At 43.2% G+C, this 20,032-nt stretch overlaps 1 protein-coding gene and 1 long non-coding RNA gene across 6 annotated transcripts in view; one reads left to right on the top strand and one right to left on the bottom strand.

Annotated features, from left to right (window-relative positions):
* Window positions 1–11,806, bottom strand: part of HTR2A (5-hydroxytryptamine receptor 2A) — a 66,054-nt gene extending 54,248 nt beyond the window's left edge. Inside the window, exons 1-3 of one of the 2 annotated variants that reach the window (XM_006072566.4) lie at window positions 11,286–11,806; window positions 10,071–10,812; window positions 6,291–6,491 (exon numbers count right to left, since the gene is read on the bottom strand). In XM_006072566.4, coding sequence (XP_006072628.1) covers window positions 6,291–6,491; window positions 10,071–10,482 — 613 coding nt within the window. In that variant the 5' untranslated portion in view covers window positions 10,483–10,812; window positions 11,286–11,806. Of the gene's footprint in view, window positions 1–6,290; window positions 6,492–8,730; window positions 8,852–10,070; window positions 10,813–11,285 lie in introns of those variants that run through there. The other variant, XM_044926798.2, reaches the window with a different exon arrangement.
* The window catches only part of LOC112578487, a 401,319-nt gene that overhangs the window by 33,282 nt on the left and 348,005 nt on the right, over window positions 1–20,032 (top strand). The window contains exon 2 of one of the 4 annotated variants that reach the window (XR_006543821.2): window positions 1,029–1,120. The exons of the other annotated variants lie outside the window; for them this stretch is intronic. This is a non-coding gene — a long non-coding RNA (uncharacterized LOC112578487). The remainder of the gene's footprint in view (window positions 1–1,028; window positions 1,121–20,032) is intronic. 4 annotated transcript variants of the gene reach the window in all.

The following is a 20,032-nucleotide window of genomic DNA, read 5'->3' as shown; positions in this document are numbered from 1 at the left end:
GCAGCAGCCTTATGGTGCCAAGGAGACAAAAACTAGAGTTGAGAGCTCTTAAAAATGGAGACCGAAGTCATGTTCATCTGAGGTCGAGAAGGAATATACCCTAGGTATAAGGGTAAAATGAAAATAGACCAGTGCTCACAAAAACTCATCCTAAACCTGGCTGGATTTAGGAGACCTAACTGCTAAAGTTAATGGACCCTTCAATGAAGAATGACAACATCAACACAGTATGCACATATTTTTTTTCCAGTGTCTATATTTAATAACATTACCAGGCTTAGCAGCTGACAGAACCTAACAGAAAAAGACTCTAGAAAATAGAAATTCCCAGGTAACTCAGATACCCAGATACCTGTGATTAATATTTAAGAAAACAGATGAAAACAGAGTTATTCCAGAGTACTTGCGTGTGTGTGTGTGCGCACGTGCGCTGTTGTGTCCGACTCTTTGCGACCCCATGGACTGTAGCCCTCCAGGCTCCACTGTCCATAGGATTCTCCAGGCAAGAATACTGGAGTGGGTTGCCATTTCCTGCTCCAGGGGATCTTCCCGACCCAGGGATTGAACCCACATCTCTCGAGTCTCCTGCATTGACAGGCAGGTGTTTTGTTTGTTTGTTTTTTAACCACTAGCGCCACCTACAAACTAGAATCTACAAAAAAGAATCAAGTGGGAATTCTAAAAACTAAACATACTTGTACCAAATTAAGAATACAAACATGGGCTTAACAGCCAATTAGAAATTGCTGGTGAGGGGATTAACAACCTAGGAGAAGAAAAGTCAGTAAAATGATCCACACTAAAGTAAGAATTGAAAAGTGAAAAATGTAGAAAAGCATTTAAGAGTCATGTGCGCGTGCTCAGTTGTGTCCAACTCTTTGCGGCCCCATGGACTGTAGCCTGCCAGGCTCTTCTGCCCAGGGAATTTTCCAGGTAAGAATACTGGAGTGGGTTGCCATTTCCTCCTCCAGGGGGATCTTCCCAACTCAGAGGTCTAACCCATGTGTCTTGCGTCTCCTGTGTTGCAGGACTCTTTACTGCACTGAGCCACGTGGAAAGCCCCTTAAGAGTCGTAAACATGAATAAAAGTTCTATCCTACGAGAAATTGGAATCTAAGAAGTAAGTGGAGGACGGGCGAGAGAATGGAGCAGAAGCAATATTTGAAAAGATAACGACCAAGATTTCTCCCAAGCTGACAAAAGGCATTGAGCTACAAATTTAAGAATCCGTATAAACACCACACAGGGTAAGGGCTTCCCTGGTGGCTCAGAGGCTAAAGCATCTGCCTGGAATGTGGGAGACCCGGGTTCGATCCGTGGGTCGGGAAGATCCCCTGGAGAAGGAAATGGCAACCCACTCTAGTACTCTCGCCTGGAGAATCCCATGGAGGGGGGAGCCTGGTAGGCTACAGTCCATGGGGTTGCACAGAGTCAGACACGACTGAGTGACTTCACTCACTCACTCAGGACAAGAGCAAAACTGACCCACACTGAAGTACATCATAGTAAAATTGTTAAAATACAAAGATAAAAAAATCCTATAGCTGCAAAGGGTGGTAAGAGGTGGTAGATTATAAACAAGCCTGACAGCAAAGTTCTTACTAAGAAACAATATAAACTAGAACTTTAGAACATCATCCACAACTTGCTGAAAAAATACAACTCCCAAATTTGAATTCTATACTGAACAAAAATATGCTTAAAATGAAGGTGAAGTAAAAATGTTATAAAAACAATAAAGCTGAAATAAACCTATGTGATATTCTGAAAGAAATTCTTTAGGAATTAGGACTATAAACCCAGGCAGAATCACAGAAGTGACAGAAGCAATAAACAGCAACAGAAAGTGTCAATACATGAAAAACAAATACTAAGCAAACAGAACATATATGATGACTTACAGGTTTTAAAAAGATAAATAGAAAATAGCAAAAACAATACAAAGGATGGGGTAAACTGACTTAAATATGCTAAGGTCTTTGAATCATTTAAGAAGTGATAAAGTAGTTGTATTAGCCTCTTTTAGGGGAAAAATGAATGTTATATCACTAAAAGGATTTAGGAGACTGAGATAACAGTTCTAGAAAGGGGTATAATGAATTGACAATTCTTGATTAGTGCAAAAGAAGGCAAAAATGGAAAGCATCTGGAACATAGGAAAAATGGGAAATAAAAAGAAAATCAAGGTGGTAAATTTAAATCCAAATATATGTGGGTTACATTAAATACAAATAAAACAGTCCAATTAAAAGACAGACTGAATAAAAGCAAAACTTCATATGCTTCTTACAAGCAATGTACTTAATATTTACATATGAAGTCAAAAAGGAGTTTGGCAGTAACAGGATGGAATAGAATATATCTAGAAAATAAGACCCTAGAATAAAACCTGGCATAGTTATACTAATATCAGATGAAGCAGACTTTAAAGCAAGAAGCATCGCATTTAATGATAATCAATACAAAAGACAAACTTTGCATTCAGCTAATAACCCAAAACAAGGTAGAAAATGTAGATAAAAATGTTTAAAGAGGTTTGTAATATAGTTAAAGATACCATTTTAAAAGCCACCAGGATGGGAAAGACTTAGAATTAAATTCTATATAACCTTTAAAGCACATTCCTACTTAAATATTTCAGGATCTTAAGGAAAAAAAAGAAATCTCCCAAATTTAATAAAGCCACCAAAAGAAACCTTATAAGAATAACAAACCAACTTCATTTATGAATATATTCCAGGCAAGCAAGAACAGTTTGATATTCAAATATGAAAGAAAACTAAATACATCAATAAATTGAAGGGGAAAAACTGATATCTGTAGATGCTAAAAAGGCTTTAATAGGTAGAATAAAGCACGTTAGACCATGCACAAAATTTCCAGCCTAAGGATTTAAATGTGCAACAACAAAAATCAATGGAAATGAAAACATTAAAAACATAATTCAGGAGAATATATATGCTACATTAAAATTCCATGCACAGAGGAGCCCAGTGGGCTACAGTCCATGGGGTCACAAAGAGTCAGACACAATTGAATATGTGCACGCCTTCACTAGAACTGACTTTTTTTAAAAACCTTTACCGACTCCTCAGCCATACCTCTCACAGATTTCTGGTACAGAGCCTAGGTAACCTCAGGGTTTCTTGTATTTTCTTATCTCCCTTCTCTGACCACATGGTCAAGGACCACAAAACGCGCATCCAAGAACATAGTAGCTATGCAATAAAAGTTTGGCCAAATGGATGAGTGATGGCTCCTGACTGTCTCCTTCACAACTCATTCCAGCCTGCCTGACTCCTGGGGTGATGGCTGGGAGGAGCAGAAAGCAGATTGTGTTTTGGGCAGTAGTAAGAGTGTTGGCTTTCAAAGAGAATTGCCCTGGGGTGACTCCTGTACCAGGAGCAGGAGCTCCACCCATGACAAAGGTCATGAGGAAGGAGGCTCGGCATACGTAAAGGCGGGATCGGGCCTCAGGAGTCCCCCTGAAAATTCTCGAGCATCTACCCCCAAAACCAGAGTCTGCCTACTTTCTGCTTTGTGCTCTCACCTACACCTCTGACTTTACGGGGGGCTGTCCCCCACTACCTCTTTCTGAAAAAAAAAAGTTAACTTACAGCTCCAGTTAATTAAGTTTCTGGGTGTGATAGTGTTTCAACCTACAAACTCCTTTGGAAGTTCTCTAACCTGCCTGAATAGGTTTTTCCGGCCACATGTGATTGCTCAGAGCCTCCCAACTGTGAGAGGCATGAGATGTTCTAAACTGTCTAAATACAGATTCTTTTGAGCAGTTAAAAGATTGATTAAAAATTGTATTGGTGAAGGGTTTTTCACTTGTTGGGCCAATGTTTGCTGCTAAGTCTCCATATCCCTTACCTGCTGTGTCCCTGGCAGTGTATTGATTAATATGATTGATATAAGTAGTAGCTTTAATGTTTGTAACCTTGGACCCTTGAGTTAATTCTTTTTCTTGTTATAGCCCACCACTCCTTTGCTCTGTAGGAATGCAACTTTATCTAATGCTTTTGAGGGTGGCGCCTGACTAATCACCTTTAGAGAAAAATAAGTTTTCTGAAGAAAGGGTCTTAAAATGTTAACAGGCCTCCGGGCCAGAAGATGATGCAAATCACCTAAACTTTTGCATATGATAAGTTTGCAGGAAGAAAGCCTGGCTTACTGCATGACTCTACCCCTTCCCCCGTTATCCTCTATGCATTACTTAAGGTATAAAAACTACTTTGGAAAATAAAGTGCGGGCCTTGTTCACCGAAACTTGGTCTCCCCATGTCGTTCTTTCTCTCACCTTCTGGCTGAATTATTCAGCCTCTTTTCTCCACTGAATTTCCTCACTGAGCTATCCTTATTTAACCACTCTTTATATCCTTAATTAACGTTTCCTCCGCCTTGTTTCCTCAGTCCTTCAGATAAATACAAAATAAGATCTCCCACTCTGTCTGCTTCAGACTGTATTGTGAAGCTTAAAATGGAGAATAGCTTGGACTTCTAAAAATGCTGAAATCACACCAATGCAGTTTGTTAACGTTCCCATCATGTTTGCTGCTCAATCATGTCCGACTTGTTGTGACTCCATGGACTGTAGCCTGCCAGGCTCCTCCCTCCATAGGATTTCCCAGGCAAGAATACTGGAATTGGTTGCCAGGCCCTCCTCCAGGGGATCCGCCCAACCCAGGGATTGAACCCGGGTCTCCTGAGTCTCCACTTCAGGCAGATTCTTTACTGTGTGAGCCACCAGGGGTGATCCCTTAAGTCAATTAAATAAGTTCCCATCATAATTGAGCACAATCTTTGCTATTCACTAGCTTTGGCCATTTTACTTTTTGAACCCATTTCCTCATCCATAAAACGGAGTTACCTCCTCTGCAGATGATGTGTTTAACAGCAAGGCAAACCATAGGCCCTGAAAAACACAAAGCTATTCTATTATTGGGTTGCTATCCCTGCGGTAAAGAATCCGCCTGCCAGTGTAGGAGACTCAGATTTGATCTCTGGATTGGGACGATCGCCTGGAGAAGGAAAAGACAACCACTCCAGTATTCTTGCCCGGGAAATGTCTTGAGCTGGTGGGCTACAGTCATGGGACTGCAAAGAGTTGGACATGACTAAGTGACTCAACAATAATTCATTTGCATTTTTTATCATTACAAAACTGTGAGTAGACTCCCATGAGTCCTTGATGGCAAGCCTGCCAACAAATCCCATAGTTTCTCATGTGAGCAGACACTGGCAGCCAGGTGGCCCTGGTGGGATTGTGGTTTCCACTTGGCAACATTAAAACTTTAAAAAAGACGCCCAGGGAGTCTTTGGTTATGAATCAAGCCGGCTGAGGTGACGGGTGCAATTCACTTAGCTGCCTGGGAGCTGTCTCTGGCTTCCACTACCTGGGCTTTTCTGACTATTAGGTGTCTGACAGAAAATCAATACTGGCAACAGGTGAAGGTGTGTAATCAGCCTAAGTGAAGTGGGTTGAAATCCTCTGGCATGTTGTATCATAACAGGATGAGGAAGCTTACAGAGGTGCTGGGTTCTCTTTGACTAAGTCCTGCCACCATCTGTCATCCTTACCTCTCCCTCTGAGTTATGGTGCCTGGCACCTTTCTCTACCCCCAGAAACTGCATTCTCCAGTATGGGCTCTGTTTTCTTACATTGACCACAAGTCCAGTGATTATAAACATTGAGGTCTCTGGGAAACTCAAGATTTAGAAATTCAGGCACTTGAATTTTGTGAATTTGTAAGTGTGAGATAGGAAAACTTTTTGAAGATGGCTATAGCACCGTTGCTTCCCTGGTGACTCAGTGGTAAAGAATCCACCTGCGATGCAAGAGACGTAGGTTTAATACCTGGGTTGGGAAGATCTCCATGGAAAAGAAAACAGCAAATCACTCCATTATCCTTGCCTGGGAAATCACATGGACAGAAGATCCTGGCAGGCAACAGTCCATTGGGTTGCAAAAGAGTTGGATAGGACTTAGTGCTGAACACATGCATAGCAGTTATTCTGATTTGAGTCTATTGGTGTACATGTATATTCTTACTTGTGCAAAACAATACAAATTTATGTTGTCAGCCTGTGACATTAACAGATTTTTCTTTCCTAAAGCAAAGCTGAGAATTACTATGCTATAAACATATCTTGCAGCAAATAGAACAATTGATTGAGGATGTCAGGGTTCAGCGCAAAAACCAACAAACAAAAAACCACAACAGAAGTCTACTTAGAAGGCATGAACTGTCATTTGAAGTGAGAGTCTGAAATACTGTTCCACTTACCCACTGATATCGTCCAAACAGCAATTATTTTCAGAAACGCCTTAGTTCTGGAGTTGAACCTGCTGTGATGGATGGGGTTCTGAATGGCAACATAGCGGTCCAGGGAGATAGCACAGAGATGCATGATGGAGGCCGTGGAGAAGAGCACATCCAGGTAAATCCAAACAGCACAGAGCTTGCTGGGCAGAGGCCACCGGTACCCTGGGATGCAGAAGGTTAGCATTAGTGAATGACCTGGAGCTTCTCTGGCGTATGAAATTTACCCTGCTTGAATAGTTTTCATCCTGGGAAAAGGCACGGTTAACAGCAAAGGGCAACACGAGATACTTTCAGTACTTCAGAGGAGCCTGATGTCAACTGTACTGAAGTAGAGTAAGACTGCTCTGGTTGAATGCAAGATTTGAAAACTTATAGCTGGAATCATGCTGGTGTGTTGTGAACTCAGGCTGTGTCTCTTCAGGGTTTCTCTTGTTTTGTCTCCTCTGCCTAACAATACCTACTTTTCTTTTTGTTTTTAATGACTTAGGTTGGGAGTTATGATGTACTTTGGGTTCCTCTATCAAAGAACCCTGGAGAATTCCATGGACAGGGGAGCCTGGTCAAAGAATCCTATTAGCTACTTATTTATTGACTTACTTTTTTTCAGACTGTAGGTTTCCTGAGGTTAGGCCACCTCTTAGCCATTATTACAATTGCTCAGTCTTGCACAGTGATGGCATTTAGCAGTCTGCCAAAAATGCTACTGGTGTGAATGAAGAAATGTTTAAAAATCCAGACTGGGCATGCGTGCATGCTAAGCTTCTTTAGTCGTGTCTGGCTCTGGGCGACCGCATGGACTATAGCCCACCAGGCCCCTCTCTCCCTGGGATTCTCCAGGTAAGAATACTGGAATGGGTTGCCATGCCCTTCTCCACAGACTGGGTATATGCCTTCATGAAAATGAAGCTTCCCTAATTATGCTTTGGGGATTAAACTCAAACTGCAGGGAAGTGAGGTGGGGCAGGAGGGATGAAGACAATGGTGAAGAAAAGGATGGTATTCTTCTGAGAACTGTTTCAGGGAAATGATGCTTAAACTTGAAGGAGCCTCAGACTCTCTGAGGTGGTTTCTTAAAATAAGCCACTGGAGCCCACCTCCAGGTGTTCTGATTCTATGCATGTGCAGTGGAGCAGGAAGAATTGCATTTCTAACAATTTCCCGGCTGGTACCGATGCTACCCGTCCAGGAACCACACTTGGGCAACCACTACTTGGGGCAGTGGTTCTCACCCGGGGGTGCACATTAGAATCAGTTGGACAGCTTTTCTGGGGGTCCTGATATCCAGGACTCTGGGAGTTGGTGATGGACAGGGAGGCCTGGCGTGCTGCGATTCATGGGGTTGCAAAGAGTCGGACACAACTGAGCGACTGATCTGATCTGATCTGATTTGATATCCAGGAGGGTGGGTGGAAGTTGGACCTCAACATTAAATTGACTTAAAGCTACCCAAAGGATCCACTGTGAGATGCAGGGCAGGAAGTCACCTGCTATATTAAAAAGATAGGATATGTCTGAGGGACACAGTCTCCCGTATCTGTTTTAGAAGGAGATCAAATGGTTATAGGAACCTTCATTAGTTTTGATGACAATCTAAGCCGTGGTGTTAGATCTGGACACATGTTAAGAAGGAAAATTATGAAGACCATCTTTCCCCACGCTCTGGACCCACAAAGCTGAACAAACTCTCTATCCACAAACTATCTCTGCCAAGATGCCACCACTGATGTTTAGAAAAGTTAAAGTGCAGGAGACAAGTCTGACTTGGAGCCTTTCATGCTACATGCAGAGAGCTTGAGCTCCAAGGAGAGCCCAGAGCCTGGCAGGAAGCCACCCTCCGCCTGGTCGGAACTGATGCTGACCGTGGGAGGAGTTTTCTCTGCAAGGAGGCAGCGGGGGACCGTAGTCTGGGTTTCCGTGGTGGGGATACTGCTACTGCTAAGTCACTTCAGTCGTGTCCGACTCTGTGTGACCCTATAGATGGCAGCCCACCAGGCTCCCCCGCCCCTGAGAGTCTCCAGGCAAGAGTACTGGAGTGGGTTGCCATTTCCTTCTCCAATGCGTGAAGGTGAAAAGTAAAGTGAAGTCGCTCAGTCGTGTCCGACTCTTAGCGACCCCATGGACTGCAGCCCATCAGGCTCCTCCGTCCATGGGATTTTCCAGGCAAGAGTACTGGAGTGGGTTGCAATTGCTTTCTCCAGTGGTGGGGATAAGGAGGGGGCATTTCTGTGGAGTCTGGGGACCAGCCACGGGAAAGGCACGTCTCTCGACTGGAATCAACTGCGCACAGAGCCGTGGCCACCAGGGGGCGCCGTTGCACCCCGAGCCGGCGGTGCCCAGCTGGACTCGACTTGCTAACCTGGCTGACAGCTGCCAGCCCCACTCGCCGCTCCGTAGTACCTACCCTTCCCCGCCTCTCACTCAGGCTTGGGTTCCCAGATGGGCCCTCTGGGAGTCATCTCCCACTCCTGGAGTTTGCCTTCCACGTGGCAGGGTTTTAGGAAGCGGGAACCTTTCCCGGATGTCTGGGAAATGACAAGCGAATTTAATCAGATCATCCTGGTGTGACATTTTGAGTCGTCAAGCGGGGGCTGGCCTTGCAAGGAGCGCTGTGGACCCTGTGCAAACCCGACGCCCACGCTCCCTTGCTCACCTCCTTCCTCCTCCATACTCCTTGGGGATGGATTGATACACATATTTTAGCTCTTAAGACATAGCCAGAAAAATCCCTTCTAACAATGTCCATAACCTGTTTCTAGCTCTGGGTGACCGGCTGGTGTGCCTGAGTCAGCAGTCTCAATATTCTCCCCTCCTCTTCCACTTTTAAAGGGAGGAATCTGGCTGTATTACTCATAATTTGGAAAGAATATCACATTCTGCTTCCCGCTGAAGTCGTCCCAGTGTTTGCTGACTTGCTGAGAGGTTTGACTCTTTCAAACTCCACTGAGAAGAAGCAAGATGAATCTCTTCCCCTGTGTTTCCCACCCTCCTCCAAACAATTCGGGAGGAGTTTATTCATATGCATTTTTAAAGAGCTGAGGGGTAGAATTCAAAGGCACACCTCCAAATTAATGCTGCTTCAGGCAGGGAACAATTAAAACTGGTGTAAGTCATTTATTCTAATGGAGACGCTGCATATTTTAACATTAAACCCACTGCACCATGAATGTTCTCTCTGTAAATATTCCAAGGGAACTGGGAAGGTTTTACCACCCCATTAGAAGTGCTGAAAGCAGTGTGACCAAGATCAAACTGGCCTGTCTTGAAGGCTGGGATATTTGGTTGGGAATATAAAGGCTTGAAAACCAAGTGGATTCAGATAAGACAGATGCTATTGCTCTAGGACTGTCTTGCTGCTGCTACTGCTACTGTTAAGTTGCTTCAGTCATGTCCGATTCTGTGCGACCCCATAGACGGCAGCCCACCAGGCTCCCCCATCCCTGGGATTCTCCAGGCAAGAATATAGGAGTAAAACGTATGTGCTTTTAAGCACAATGCTTTATCTCCCTACGTAAACTGTATATGTTTCAAAGCACAAAACTCTCCAATGATCACAGTGTACAGGTTGTCTGATCTTTAAAAATGTGATCTCATTTTAAAATTTAAGTAGTGTTACATGGTAGCCCCTCCTCCATAAACAAAGCCTTACGCTTAGTTGGCCCCCTGAGCCCGGACTCATCTGCTAATGACATGCATGCGTTTTGTTACCCATGTGGGTACAGCTAGGAAGCAAATGCCACTCACCATAGAGGATGGTTAACATGGACACGGGCATGACCAGGAAACCCAGCAGCATATCAGCTATGGCGAGTGACATCAGGAAATAGTTGGTGGCATTCTGCAGCTTTTTCTCTAGGGACACTGCCATGATGACGAGTATGTTTCCGGCAATGGTTAGTATAATCACTACCGCTGTCAACAGAGCAGACCAGTTCTTTTCCTGGAGATGAAGTAAGGAGAAGCAGGGTGGTGAGAGACAGCCCTCACAGGAAAGGTTGGTTCGATTTTCTGAGTCCACAGTCCAGTTAAATGCATCCGAAGTGTTACCTTCTCCAGAGTTAAAGTCAGTATTGTAGAGCCTTGTGTCAGCATGTAATTGCATTAAGGAGTTCGTAGTTGAGCTCAAAGAAGTGTTTTCTTCACAGAGAATATCCATTTCTAAGCCGGAACTTGTAGCAGATGAAGTGTAAGAAAAACCTTACCGGTTACAGGCTCTGGTCACCATTCAGCTTTATGTCCCCAAGCTCTGTCACAATGAGGCTGGCGTATGTGCTGGGCTCCATCGGTTGGCTTTTCTTCTTCCATTATTACAATAGTAGCTAAAGAACTGCGGTGGCTTCTTTATAGTGCTTTCCTTCACAATTTCAGAAGAATCCTCTGTCTAGCTTCTTTTCTTTTTTCTCTCCAAAGTAAGATCAAAAAAGCAGCATGAACTTTTAAGAGAGAGGTTGCTCAGTTTTGAGGAGTCAGGGAGAAAAATGTGATCCTGGCCAAAAAAAAGAGAAAAGTTTTGTTAACTACCAGGACTGTCATTTAGCTCTATCTCATTCCATTGGTTACACTGATCATACTAGTTTAGCCACAGCAGCATTAACATAGCATTCGATCCCAAACAGTGGGGCTGCAGGCAGCCTACAGTACCGGCAGGCTATTAAAAACACATCCAGGGTTAACCCCATAGTAAGTACAGTGGTACTTCGGGTTATAGTTGTCAGTCTTGGGCTGCATTGCCCTGGCTGCCTTCAGGAATTTCAGCTTGTATTCTGTGGCTTAGTTAATCAAAGAAAAGGAAAAAAAAAAAAAAGTCTTAAGGATCATCAGACAACTTTCCACACTGGGAATTCTCATCGAAACAATTCCATGGCGGCCAAGCAGCCTTTCAAGCCACAAAGGCTTGAAAGAAAGAAAGAAAACGACACAACCATAAAATACAGCAAGCGGGAGTACACGGCAACTTACACGGGTCCTCAGGGTCCGCCCGCGAGACACGCTTGGCTCATCTGTGACTCTCTGCATCTCTCCTGGTGATTAAGCGGGCAGAGAGAGCCCCTTCTCCCCGAGCGGCCACTGCCAGCATCATAGTAATTCGATTTCTGTTTTGCTGACTTCAAAACTGTCTGGGAGAGTCGAGCCAGTGCCAGCGTTGCCAGGTCCGCGGCGGCTCCCTCTGCCCCCGCCCGGCTGGGTGCTCCCTCCCTTCCGCGGGGCTCGCCGGGCCGGGCGCGCGGAGACATGGTCCCCGGCCCCGCTCAGAGCTGCGCGGACCGCGTCGCGGGCTACCAGTGGGCAGAGCCGCCCGCTCCAGGGACTCCCGCTTCCCCGGCAAGGGACTTGCTCCCCACCGCCTGGTTCACTCCGGCAGCCCTCCCTCTGTCTATGTCATAAACTGCAAGGTAGCAACAGTCAGGGAGGGCGGACCAGAAGGGCTGGTGTGTTTTTTTTTTTTTTTTTTTTTTTTCCCCATTTGCTACATATCAACAGTGGGAAGTTTTCTTTTTTCTTTTCTTTTCTTTTTTTTTTTTTTAAATTTTAAAGAGAGAAACGGGAGAAATCGCCTTTGGTACAGATTCCTAAGGCAGGTAAGCCTCACTGGAATACTGTTTAGGGTGAAGGGTGAAGAGAGAATGTAAATAAAGGCGGAGAATGGTATTTCCTCGGAGCGCTGGTGTTTCCAGGCAGAGAGCTTATTCCTGAAGTGGCATTACTGACATCCGCGATTTGGGCTCAGAATGGCTAGCAGATTTTTGGTAATAACGCTGAGAAGCTATTAGTACTATTTTTTTTTCTTCAAATTTTTAAACACACCATTCAACTAGCTTATTTTCTCCAGCAGAAATATACCCCCCTAGAAGGAATCCAATACCTCACACGGGAAAGAGAATAAGTTTTTCCAGAGATAACACTAACAAGTCACCTTTACTTGTAAGAAAGCCCCTTCTCAGATTTTTAAAGAAGGCAGATATGTCAGGAATCTCTGTGTATGTATCTTAGTTTTACAGATGGGAAAATGGACTCTTTCCTGAATAGTTGAGGTTTTCTAGGTTTCTGTTCATCTTTTTATTCTTTACATTTTCCTTAGCCAAATACACCTCCTCTCTCATTCCTTCAACATGTTTTTGGCCAAATCTGTGCCTTCACGGTGGATTTGCCTCAGATATTTAGTTGTCCAGCAGGCCCTTTTATCTCTAGCATGGGAGATGTTGGCCTGAGCATCTTCATTTCCCCTCTCCCGTTCTGCCCCCACCTCTTCCTGCTTATTTCCATCCTTCCACTTGGTTAAAGAATCACCGTCTCTCAGACAGCTGGCTATTTTCCACATCTCTTCCCTCCTTTTCACTGCCTGATCATAAGAAGTCTCCAGGGCCACCTCTGTGTACACATTTCTCAAATCTCTTCTCCAGCCTACAACTCTCACTTCTTTGATTTAAGGCTGTATCATATTCTCCTGGGCTTCCCTGGTGGCTCAGACAGTAAAGAGTCTGCCTGCAATGCGGGAGACTAGGGTTCGATACTTGGGTGGGGAAGAGTCCCTGGAGAAGGAAATGGCAACCCACTCCAGTATTCTTGCCTGGAGAATCCCATGGACAGCGGAGCCTAGAGGGCCACAGTCGATGGGGTCTCAGACAATCAGACAGGACTGAGCAATGAACACTTTCACTTTCTCATTGTCTCCTGGGCTGGAGCAGGAATCCACCCCTCTCTGCCCTCCCTGTCTTCCCCCAACTCCTCTGCTTCCCTTGTAGGGGTGGGGTGGGAGGTAATTGCCACGTATTGTAGAGCCAGCTGCGGAGAGAGCATGGGCTTTTGAATCAGAGTTCCCCAGGTTTGAACCACAGCTCTGTTACTCACAAGGAGTAGAACCCCAGACAGTCAAGTTGCTTCATTTGATTGTAGTAAAACTAAAATGTGATAAGGAGTAGAAATGTTTAGCCAATGTCTGGCTGCTCTGGAAGAATGCTAGCCACTTTAATTCTTATTAATATTCTTACTGATATCACTAAACATGGCACTTTGTGCCAACATTCCTTCCGTCTCTGTAGGGCACGTGGCTCCTGTCTGTGCCCATCCCCCACTGCTCCCACTTTTCAGGCTGGGACTTTTGTTCACCTCCCACCAGCAGCCTACATGCAGATGAATTTGTCAATTTCTGATGATTTTAAAGCATTTTTACTCCAGTTCACTGTGTCTGGAATACTCCCCCCACCAGTTTTGTGTCCATTTCGCAAATTGCTACTCAGCTTTCAAGACTCAGTTCCAGTGTTATGTCCTCTGAATCCCAGGTCAACCCTTACCACCTGTGTGATGTGGGTGAAGCTATTAACCTCTCTGTGCTGTGACTTCCTCATCTGTAAATGGGACATAATAATAACATCTACCTCCAAGGATTGATTTGAGGGTTAAGATTCATGTATTTGCCTGGAACATTTTACACCCCCAGTAAAGGTTAGTTGCTGTTGTTACTATTGTAGTTTAGCTTACTGTTAGAAAGCTTTCCATGGCATTCTTTCCATGGAGGCAGAGACTATAGCACCTTCTATTTGAACGTGTCTCACATTGCATGCAAGTGCTGGAAGGGCAAAGACTATGTTTTTATTATTCATGGTATATATAGTTGGTTCTTAGATGTATTTGTGGAATGAATGAATGATTTATAGTCACTTGTTTACATGTCCGTCGTCTTTATTAGATGGTGAACTTCTTATTCATCTCTGTACCTTCAGTACCAAACATAATGTCCCCTAATGGGATGTCCTTGGTAGATGCATTGTTAAGGAGTAAATGAACTGATTCAGGGAGAAAGTTCTAACTCCTTTTTCATTGTTTTATCCAACGGGATACTAAATTAATTTTATTTATAAGAGGCAAAGGAAGCAACAAGGTCCTACTGTGTAGCATAAGGAACTATATTTAATATCATATAAAAAACCATGATGGAAAATAATATGAAAGAGAATATATATTTACATACATACATATGTATATATTATATATGTATGTATATATGTATATGTATGCATATGTGTCTATATATAACTGAATCACTTTGCTGTACACCAGAAACTAACACAACATTGTAAGTCAATTATATATCAATTTAAAAATTAAAGTATAAAATTGAATCACTTTGAAAATCACAAATGAAAAGAAAGGCAAAGGAGAATATGATATATTAAAAAAAAGAAACACTTTAGTGTTGGAAAGTGACTCTAAAGCTTTTTAATGCTAAATCTTGTTATACTGAGTGCTGTGTTATCAGTCTTTTTTTTTTTTTTTTTTTAATTTTATTTTATTTTTAAACTTTACATAACTGTATTAGATTTGCCAAATATCAAAATGAATCTGCCACAGGTTTACATGTGTTATCAGTCTTAAAGCTCATGTTCTCAGACCATTATTTTACCTGAAAAAAGTTAGGCTTCCAGTCATGGTAAAAGTAGTCGTGTGAGTTTCTTGATATATAGTTTCTATTATGAGGGAATTCTATTAGTAACCATCTGAGATAATTTGTAGTTTCTATTGCAGTTTCATGAAATCTTTTAAGGACAAAACAATATGGGCAAAATCTCAATCCTTGGCTCCTGGTACTTAAACAGAGCTTGTTTATTAATAGCGTGAGAATTAGACTTGGTCGGGATGGTTTCTTGCAGATCAGACACCCCTTTGGGCCTGGTGAAAAGGGTGTGCGCTGGCTGCTGTGTGGACACTGTGGTGTGTGACTCATTCTCCCTTCAGGGCTAAGGCTCTCACTCTGTCTGCTGCCGGAAGTGTTGGCAGCTGTCAGCTCTCAGCTGATCCCTCCCCTGTTCGAGTGCCCCTCCTTTGTGGTGGCTGCATCACAGTTCAAGTCCTCCCCCTGTCTGGCCCTGCTTCTCTACAGCTGTTGCTCTGGAGCTTTCCCTAGTGAATCTACACACAAGGGTTCCTGAGGAGCCCAAGCTAAGGCTTCCAATTTTAAACTTGCATTTCAGCGCCTTTATGCCACTTAAGGAAGACTTGCATGTTTTACAGAGACAGAAAGATAATTATTGTCTATATGGATGAGTGCTTTCTTGCTACTAACTTGGAGTTCTTCAATAGATACAGATGGTAAAGTGTCTGCCCGCAATGCGGGAGACCTGGGTTCGATTGCTGGGTCGGGAAGATCCCCTGGAGAAGGAAACGGCAATCCACTCCAGCACTCTTGCCTGGAAAATCCCATGGACAGAGGAGCCTGATAGGCTACAGTCCAAGGGGTCGCAAAGAGTAGGACACGACTGAGCGACTTCACTTTCACTGTCACTTAGGTAGTAGAGATAGGGTTTACTCTCTAATTATTGCCAGAAGGAATTGGGAGGTCACTAATATAAAAATGAAATTTATTATTTTGGGCAGAGGTACTCCAGTACTTAATTGGACTTTCTCTAAGTGTGCGTTTTGCAACTAGTTTATTCTGGGGGATTCACTAAAAAATGTTGATTTTTATGTTTTCAGGGACTGACATTGTATTCATGGCCCTTGTGTGAATTTTTCCAGGCTAAAGTTAGTGGGTTCTGAAATATTCGTGCCTTACAAATGTTAATATATGTAAGAAAAAATAAAGTTCTTTGAGCAGTTGAGTCTGGAACATACAATATCCTGTAGCCTCATCTTAGGAGTTCACAGTGCACGTGCTAAGTCGCTTCTTTGCAAGTCCATGGACTGTAGCCCACAAGGCTCCTCTGTCCATGGGGTTCTCCAGGCAGGAATACTGGAGTGGGTTGCCCTTTTCTCCTCCAGGGAATCTTCCTGACCCAGGGATCGAACCTGGGTCTCCCACATTGCAAGCAGATTCTTTACTATTGAGCAGTGCACAGAAGTGTATTAAGGGCTCTGAGAGATCCTGCTGTGAAGGCATTTGTTTTCTATTTTTCCCCATTCCCCTTCCAGCCCCCAGAGTACTCACTGCAGGAAACCTCTATGTGTTTAAATCACATTATATTTTGCGTTCATTAAATTAAGATCTTAAATGGTTTAATGCATATTGATAAATATATACATTCATGTAACCGTTACTCAAATCAAGATCTCTACCATTTCCACCATGGTGCAAGTTCCCTTTTTGGACCTTCATTTAAATGGAAGCATGTAGTACGTGCTCATTTGGTGTCTGTCTTATTTTGCTTAATAGCATGACTGTAAGAGTCATTCATATTGCTGTGCAAGTATACTGATTTTTTTTCTTTTTAGTAGGTTGCAATCTGGGAAACTTAAATGGCCTGGATGTCTGGGGTAGTCACTCATTTTTATTCAAAGAAGCATAGACTAACTAGCTCCTTCTTTTGTCTGTCCTTTTATGCTTTATTTTTAAAGACAGTGGCCACTTAAACCTCCACTTAGTTGTATCTGATTTTGTTCTGAATTGGCAGCATAGAATTTAATTATTCCATGTTCTTTTTTCAGAATATGCCCCTGAGATTTCTATTACTCAAATCTTACTAATCGTCTAAGAATGAGAAGAAAAAAAAAATTCACAGATTTCCTGAGTGGTGTGTAATCAATCCATCATTTCCTTTGGATGTTCCAGTTTTGAGGTTTGGAACAAGCCAGGCCCCCTGACCACTGCACGCTTGGAAAGCAGGGTCCTGCGTTGCCTTCTGTTAATGCCATTGGCATGTGTGAAAAGAAACCACTACTTGAAATGAGCTAATGACCCTGTCGTCTGTCTTTTCAGTTTGCCAACATGGGTGTCTAGTTTTAATAATACTCATTAATTTCACAGATAAAAGCTAAGTGCTGTGTCAGACAGTTTGAAGAGCTGATACTGTGAAGATGGACAGTATTTCTGCCTTAATTCATTCGCTTAAGGAGTTTTTGGTGGTGGTAAGCATAAGTATGGAGTTGAGGTATAAGCTTGGCTGTCCGTGGTATGTTGATGGTACCTGAAGTCTGAAGCTTGGTGAGATCAGCCAGAGAGTGAATGGGATTATGAAAGCAGAGAGGTCTGAGGGCTGAGCCCTGGATTATTCCAGTCAGGGAGGTATAGAGGGACAGTCAAGAGGGCTGCATTTTTGTTGGAGAGTCTAGGGGAGCTTAGATCTAATCTTATTTTCCAGTTTCTAGAGGACATCTGTGTTCCTTGGCTTCTGTAGCCCCGTCTTCCATCTTTAAAGCTAGAGGCTAGAAGGTGATTTCTTCTCATGCTGTCACCGCCCTGGTTCTCTGAAGCTGAGAAAGAGTCTCCACATTTAAGGGTTTGTATGATTAGATTGGGCTCACCTAGACAAACGCAGACTACTCTCCCCATCTCAAGGCCCTTAGCCTTAAACACACCTGTGAAGTTGTGCTTACCGTTTTAAGGTACCATAGTTACAGGTTTGGAGGGCTGAGACATGGGTATCTTTGGGGATCATTACTCAACTCACATCAAGTACTTTAAAGAGCAAAGGTTATGAAAGAGAAGAACAGAAGCCTTGGACCAAGCATGCCAACATTTATACTCTAAATCTTAAGGGTTTGAAGGATTCAAGCAAACAAAAAAAAATCCCTTTGAGAAGTGGTAAGACAAGCAGGTGGAAAAGGCGGAGTGGCATCTCACTCCAGTACTCTTGCCTGGAAAATCCCATGGATGCAGGAGCCTGGTAGGCTGCAGTCCCATGGGGTCGCTAAGAGTCGGGCATGACTGAGTGACTTCACTTTCACCTTTCACTTTCATGCATTGGAGAAGGAAATGGCAACTCCAGTGTCCTTGCCTGAAGAATCCCGGGGATGGGGGAGCCTAGTGGGCTGCCGTCTCTGGGGTCGCACAGAGTCGGACACGACTGAAGCGACTTAGCAGCAGTAGCAGCAGCAAGACAAGCAGGAGAGTCCCACGTCATAGAATCCAACAGAGGAAAGTGTCTCAAGAAAAAGAAAAAGGCCAACTCTTAACTCTACTCCGATATAAAATAAAAATGAAAAAAAAAAAAAGAGGCCAACTGAGAAGTGTACCATCTTGAGATGCCTGTTTAGATGAAGGCATTGAAGAATCCATTGAATTTGGCAACACAGGTTGGTTGGTGACCTTACTAAGAAATAAGAACAGTTTCACTGAAAATGTTAAAGTATACAAGAACGATGTGGTGAGTGGATTTTGTCCTGAGAGTGTGAGGTGGAAGGATATAAAGAGTAAGTTACATAATGTCTACAAGTGATAGGTGTTAGAAGAAAATAAAGCCTGGGATAGGGACTGGAGTAGATTTGTAATGGTAGGTGGTCAGAGAAGGCTTTATGGGAAGCTTGTATTTGATCGATGACTTGAAATAGAATGATTCAGGCAGATATATGGGGAGTGGGTGAAGATTGTTTAGCAAGTTTTTCTCCAAGCGAAGACCTTGAGGGGCTGGGGCAAGCCTGGGATGGGTGAGAAAAAACAAGGAGGCCGGTGTGGCTAGAATAGCATAAGTGGGCTGGGAGTTCTGCGGAGAAACTTACACAGGCCCGAGAAAGGATTTGGCTCATCCTTTAGTGACATGGGAAGCCATTTGATGTGGGTGGGAGTATGCCACGCTCTGAGATACATTTAAATTGATCACTCTGGCTGCTTTGGAAACAGAATGAGATGAGGGCTAGGTAGTGGGTAGGAGGGAAGCAGGGTGTCCATTTCACATGAGAGGATGGCGGCTTGGACTAGGGTAGTAGTAATGGGTTTGTGAGAAATGGTCAGATTCTGTGTATATTTTGATGACAGTGTCAAGAGTACTTGTTGATGGATAGATAGGATGTGGCATATGAGAAAGAGAGGTGACTAGGTTTTTCGATCTGGACAGCTGGAAGGATGGAATTGCCCTTCATTGAAGTGCTTCAAGGGCGAGCAAGTTTTGAGTGAATATCAGATCAGTTTTGGACGTGTTAAACTTAGGATGTCTTGTGACCAACAAGTGACTATGCTGTATACAAGGATCCAGATATAGAAGGCTACAATGTAAAGTAGGAAATTGTCAGTGTATGGATGATGTTGAAAGACATGAGATAGGGTGAGATTTTCCAAACATCTGAGCAGACTAAGAAGCAGTTGGACCGCTGAATCCAGGGATACCTCAATGTTTAGAGGTGAGTGAGAACCAGTCAGGGAAGCTGGGGTGTAGGCGTGGTGAGGAAGGAGGAAAAACAGAAATATTCTCTTCCCTTAGTCTTAGAAGCCAAGGGAAGGAGATATTTCAGGGAGGAGAGAAGGCAAAGGAAAGAGCATTTAGCTTTAAGAGTCATATAGTTGAAGAGCATTTCATTATGTGGGAAGTTATTCATGTGTCAAATAAGAGCAGGATAAAAATTCCATAGAGTGTGATCTCAGCTTTAAAAAACACATATGTATGGTCCTAGACTGAAAGGAAATGCATGAAAGCATTCACAGTAATCATCTAGGTCAAAAGTTAGAGTCATTTTTTCTTGTTTATGTTTACTTTGGATTTTATAAATTCTCTGAAGCGTGTATGTGTTAGGTTTATAAACAAAATTATTTTAAAATATTTAAACTAATTAAAGGTCATAAGAGAACAAGGAATGATCTTATGTTCTGAAGATGACTGAGATACACTGGCTTCAAGGTGAGATGTTAAAAAAAAAAAGCTTCTCTTTTAAGCACGGCAGTTGTCTTATTCAAGATTATTATTGGTAAATGGGAGAAATCCAAGACAAAGAAACATCAAAGGAATTCTTATGTAATTGAAAAGTCCAGGAATGGAACTGATACTTCAGGCATGGCTGGATCC

This window comes from Bubalus bubalis, chromosome 13 (genome assembly GCF_019923935.1).
Source record: "Bubalus bubalis isolate 160015118507 breed Murrah chromosome 13, NDDB_SH_1, whole genome shotgun sequence".
Taxonomy (NCBI): Eukaryota; Metazoa; Chordata; class Mammalia; order Artiodactyla; family Bovidae; genus Bubalus; species Bubalus bubalis.
This window is presented reverse-complemented; position numbering and strand designations above follow the sequence as displayed.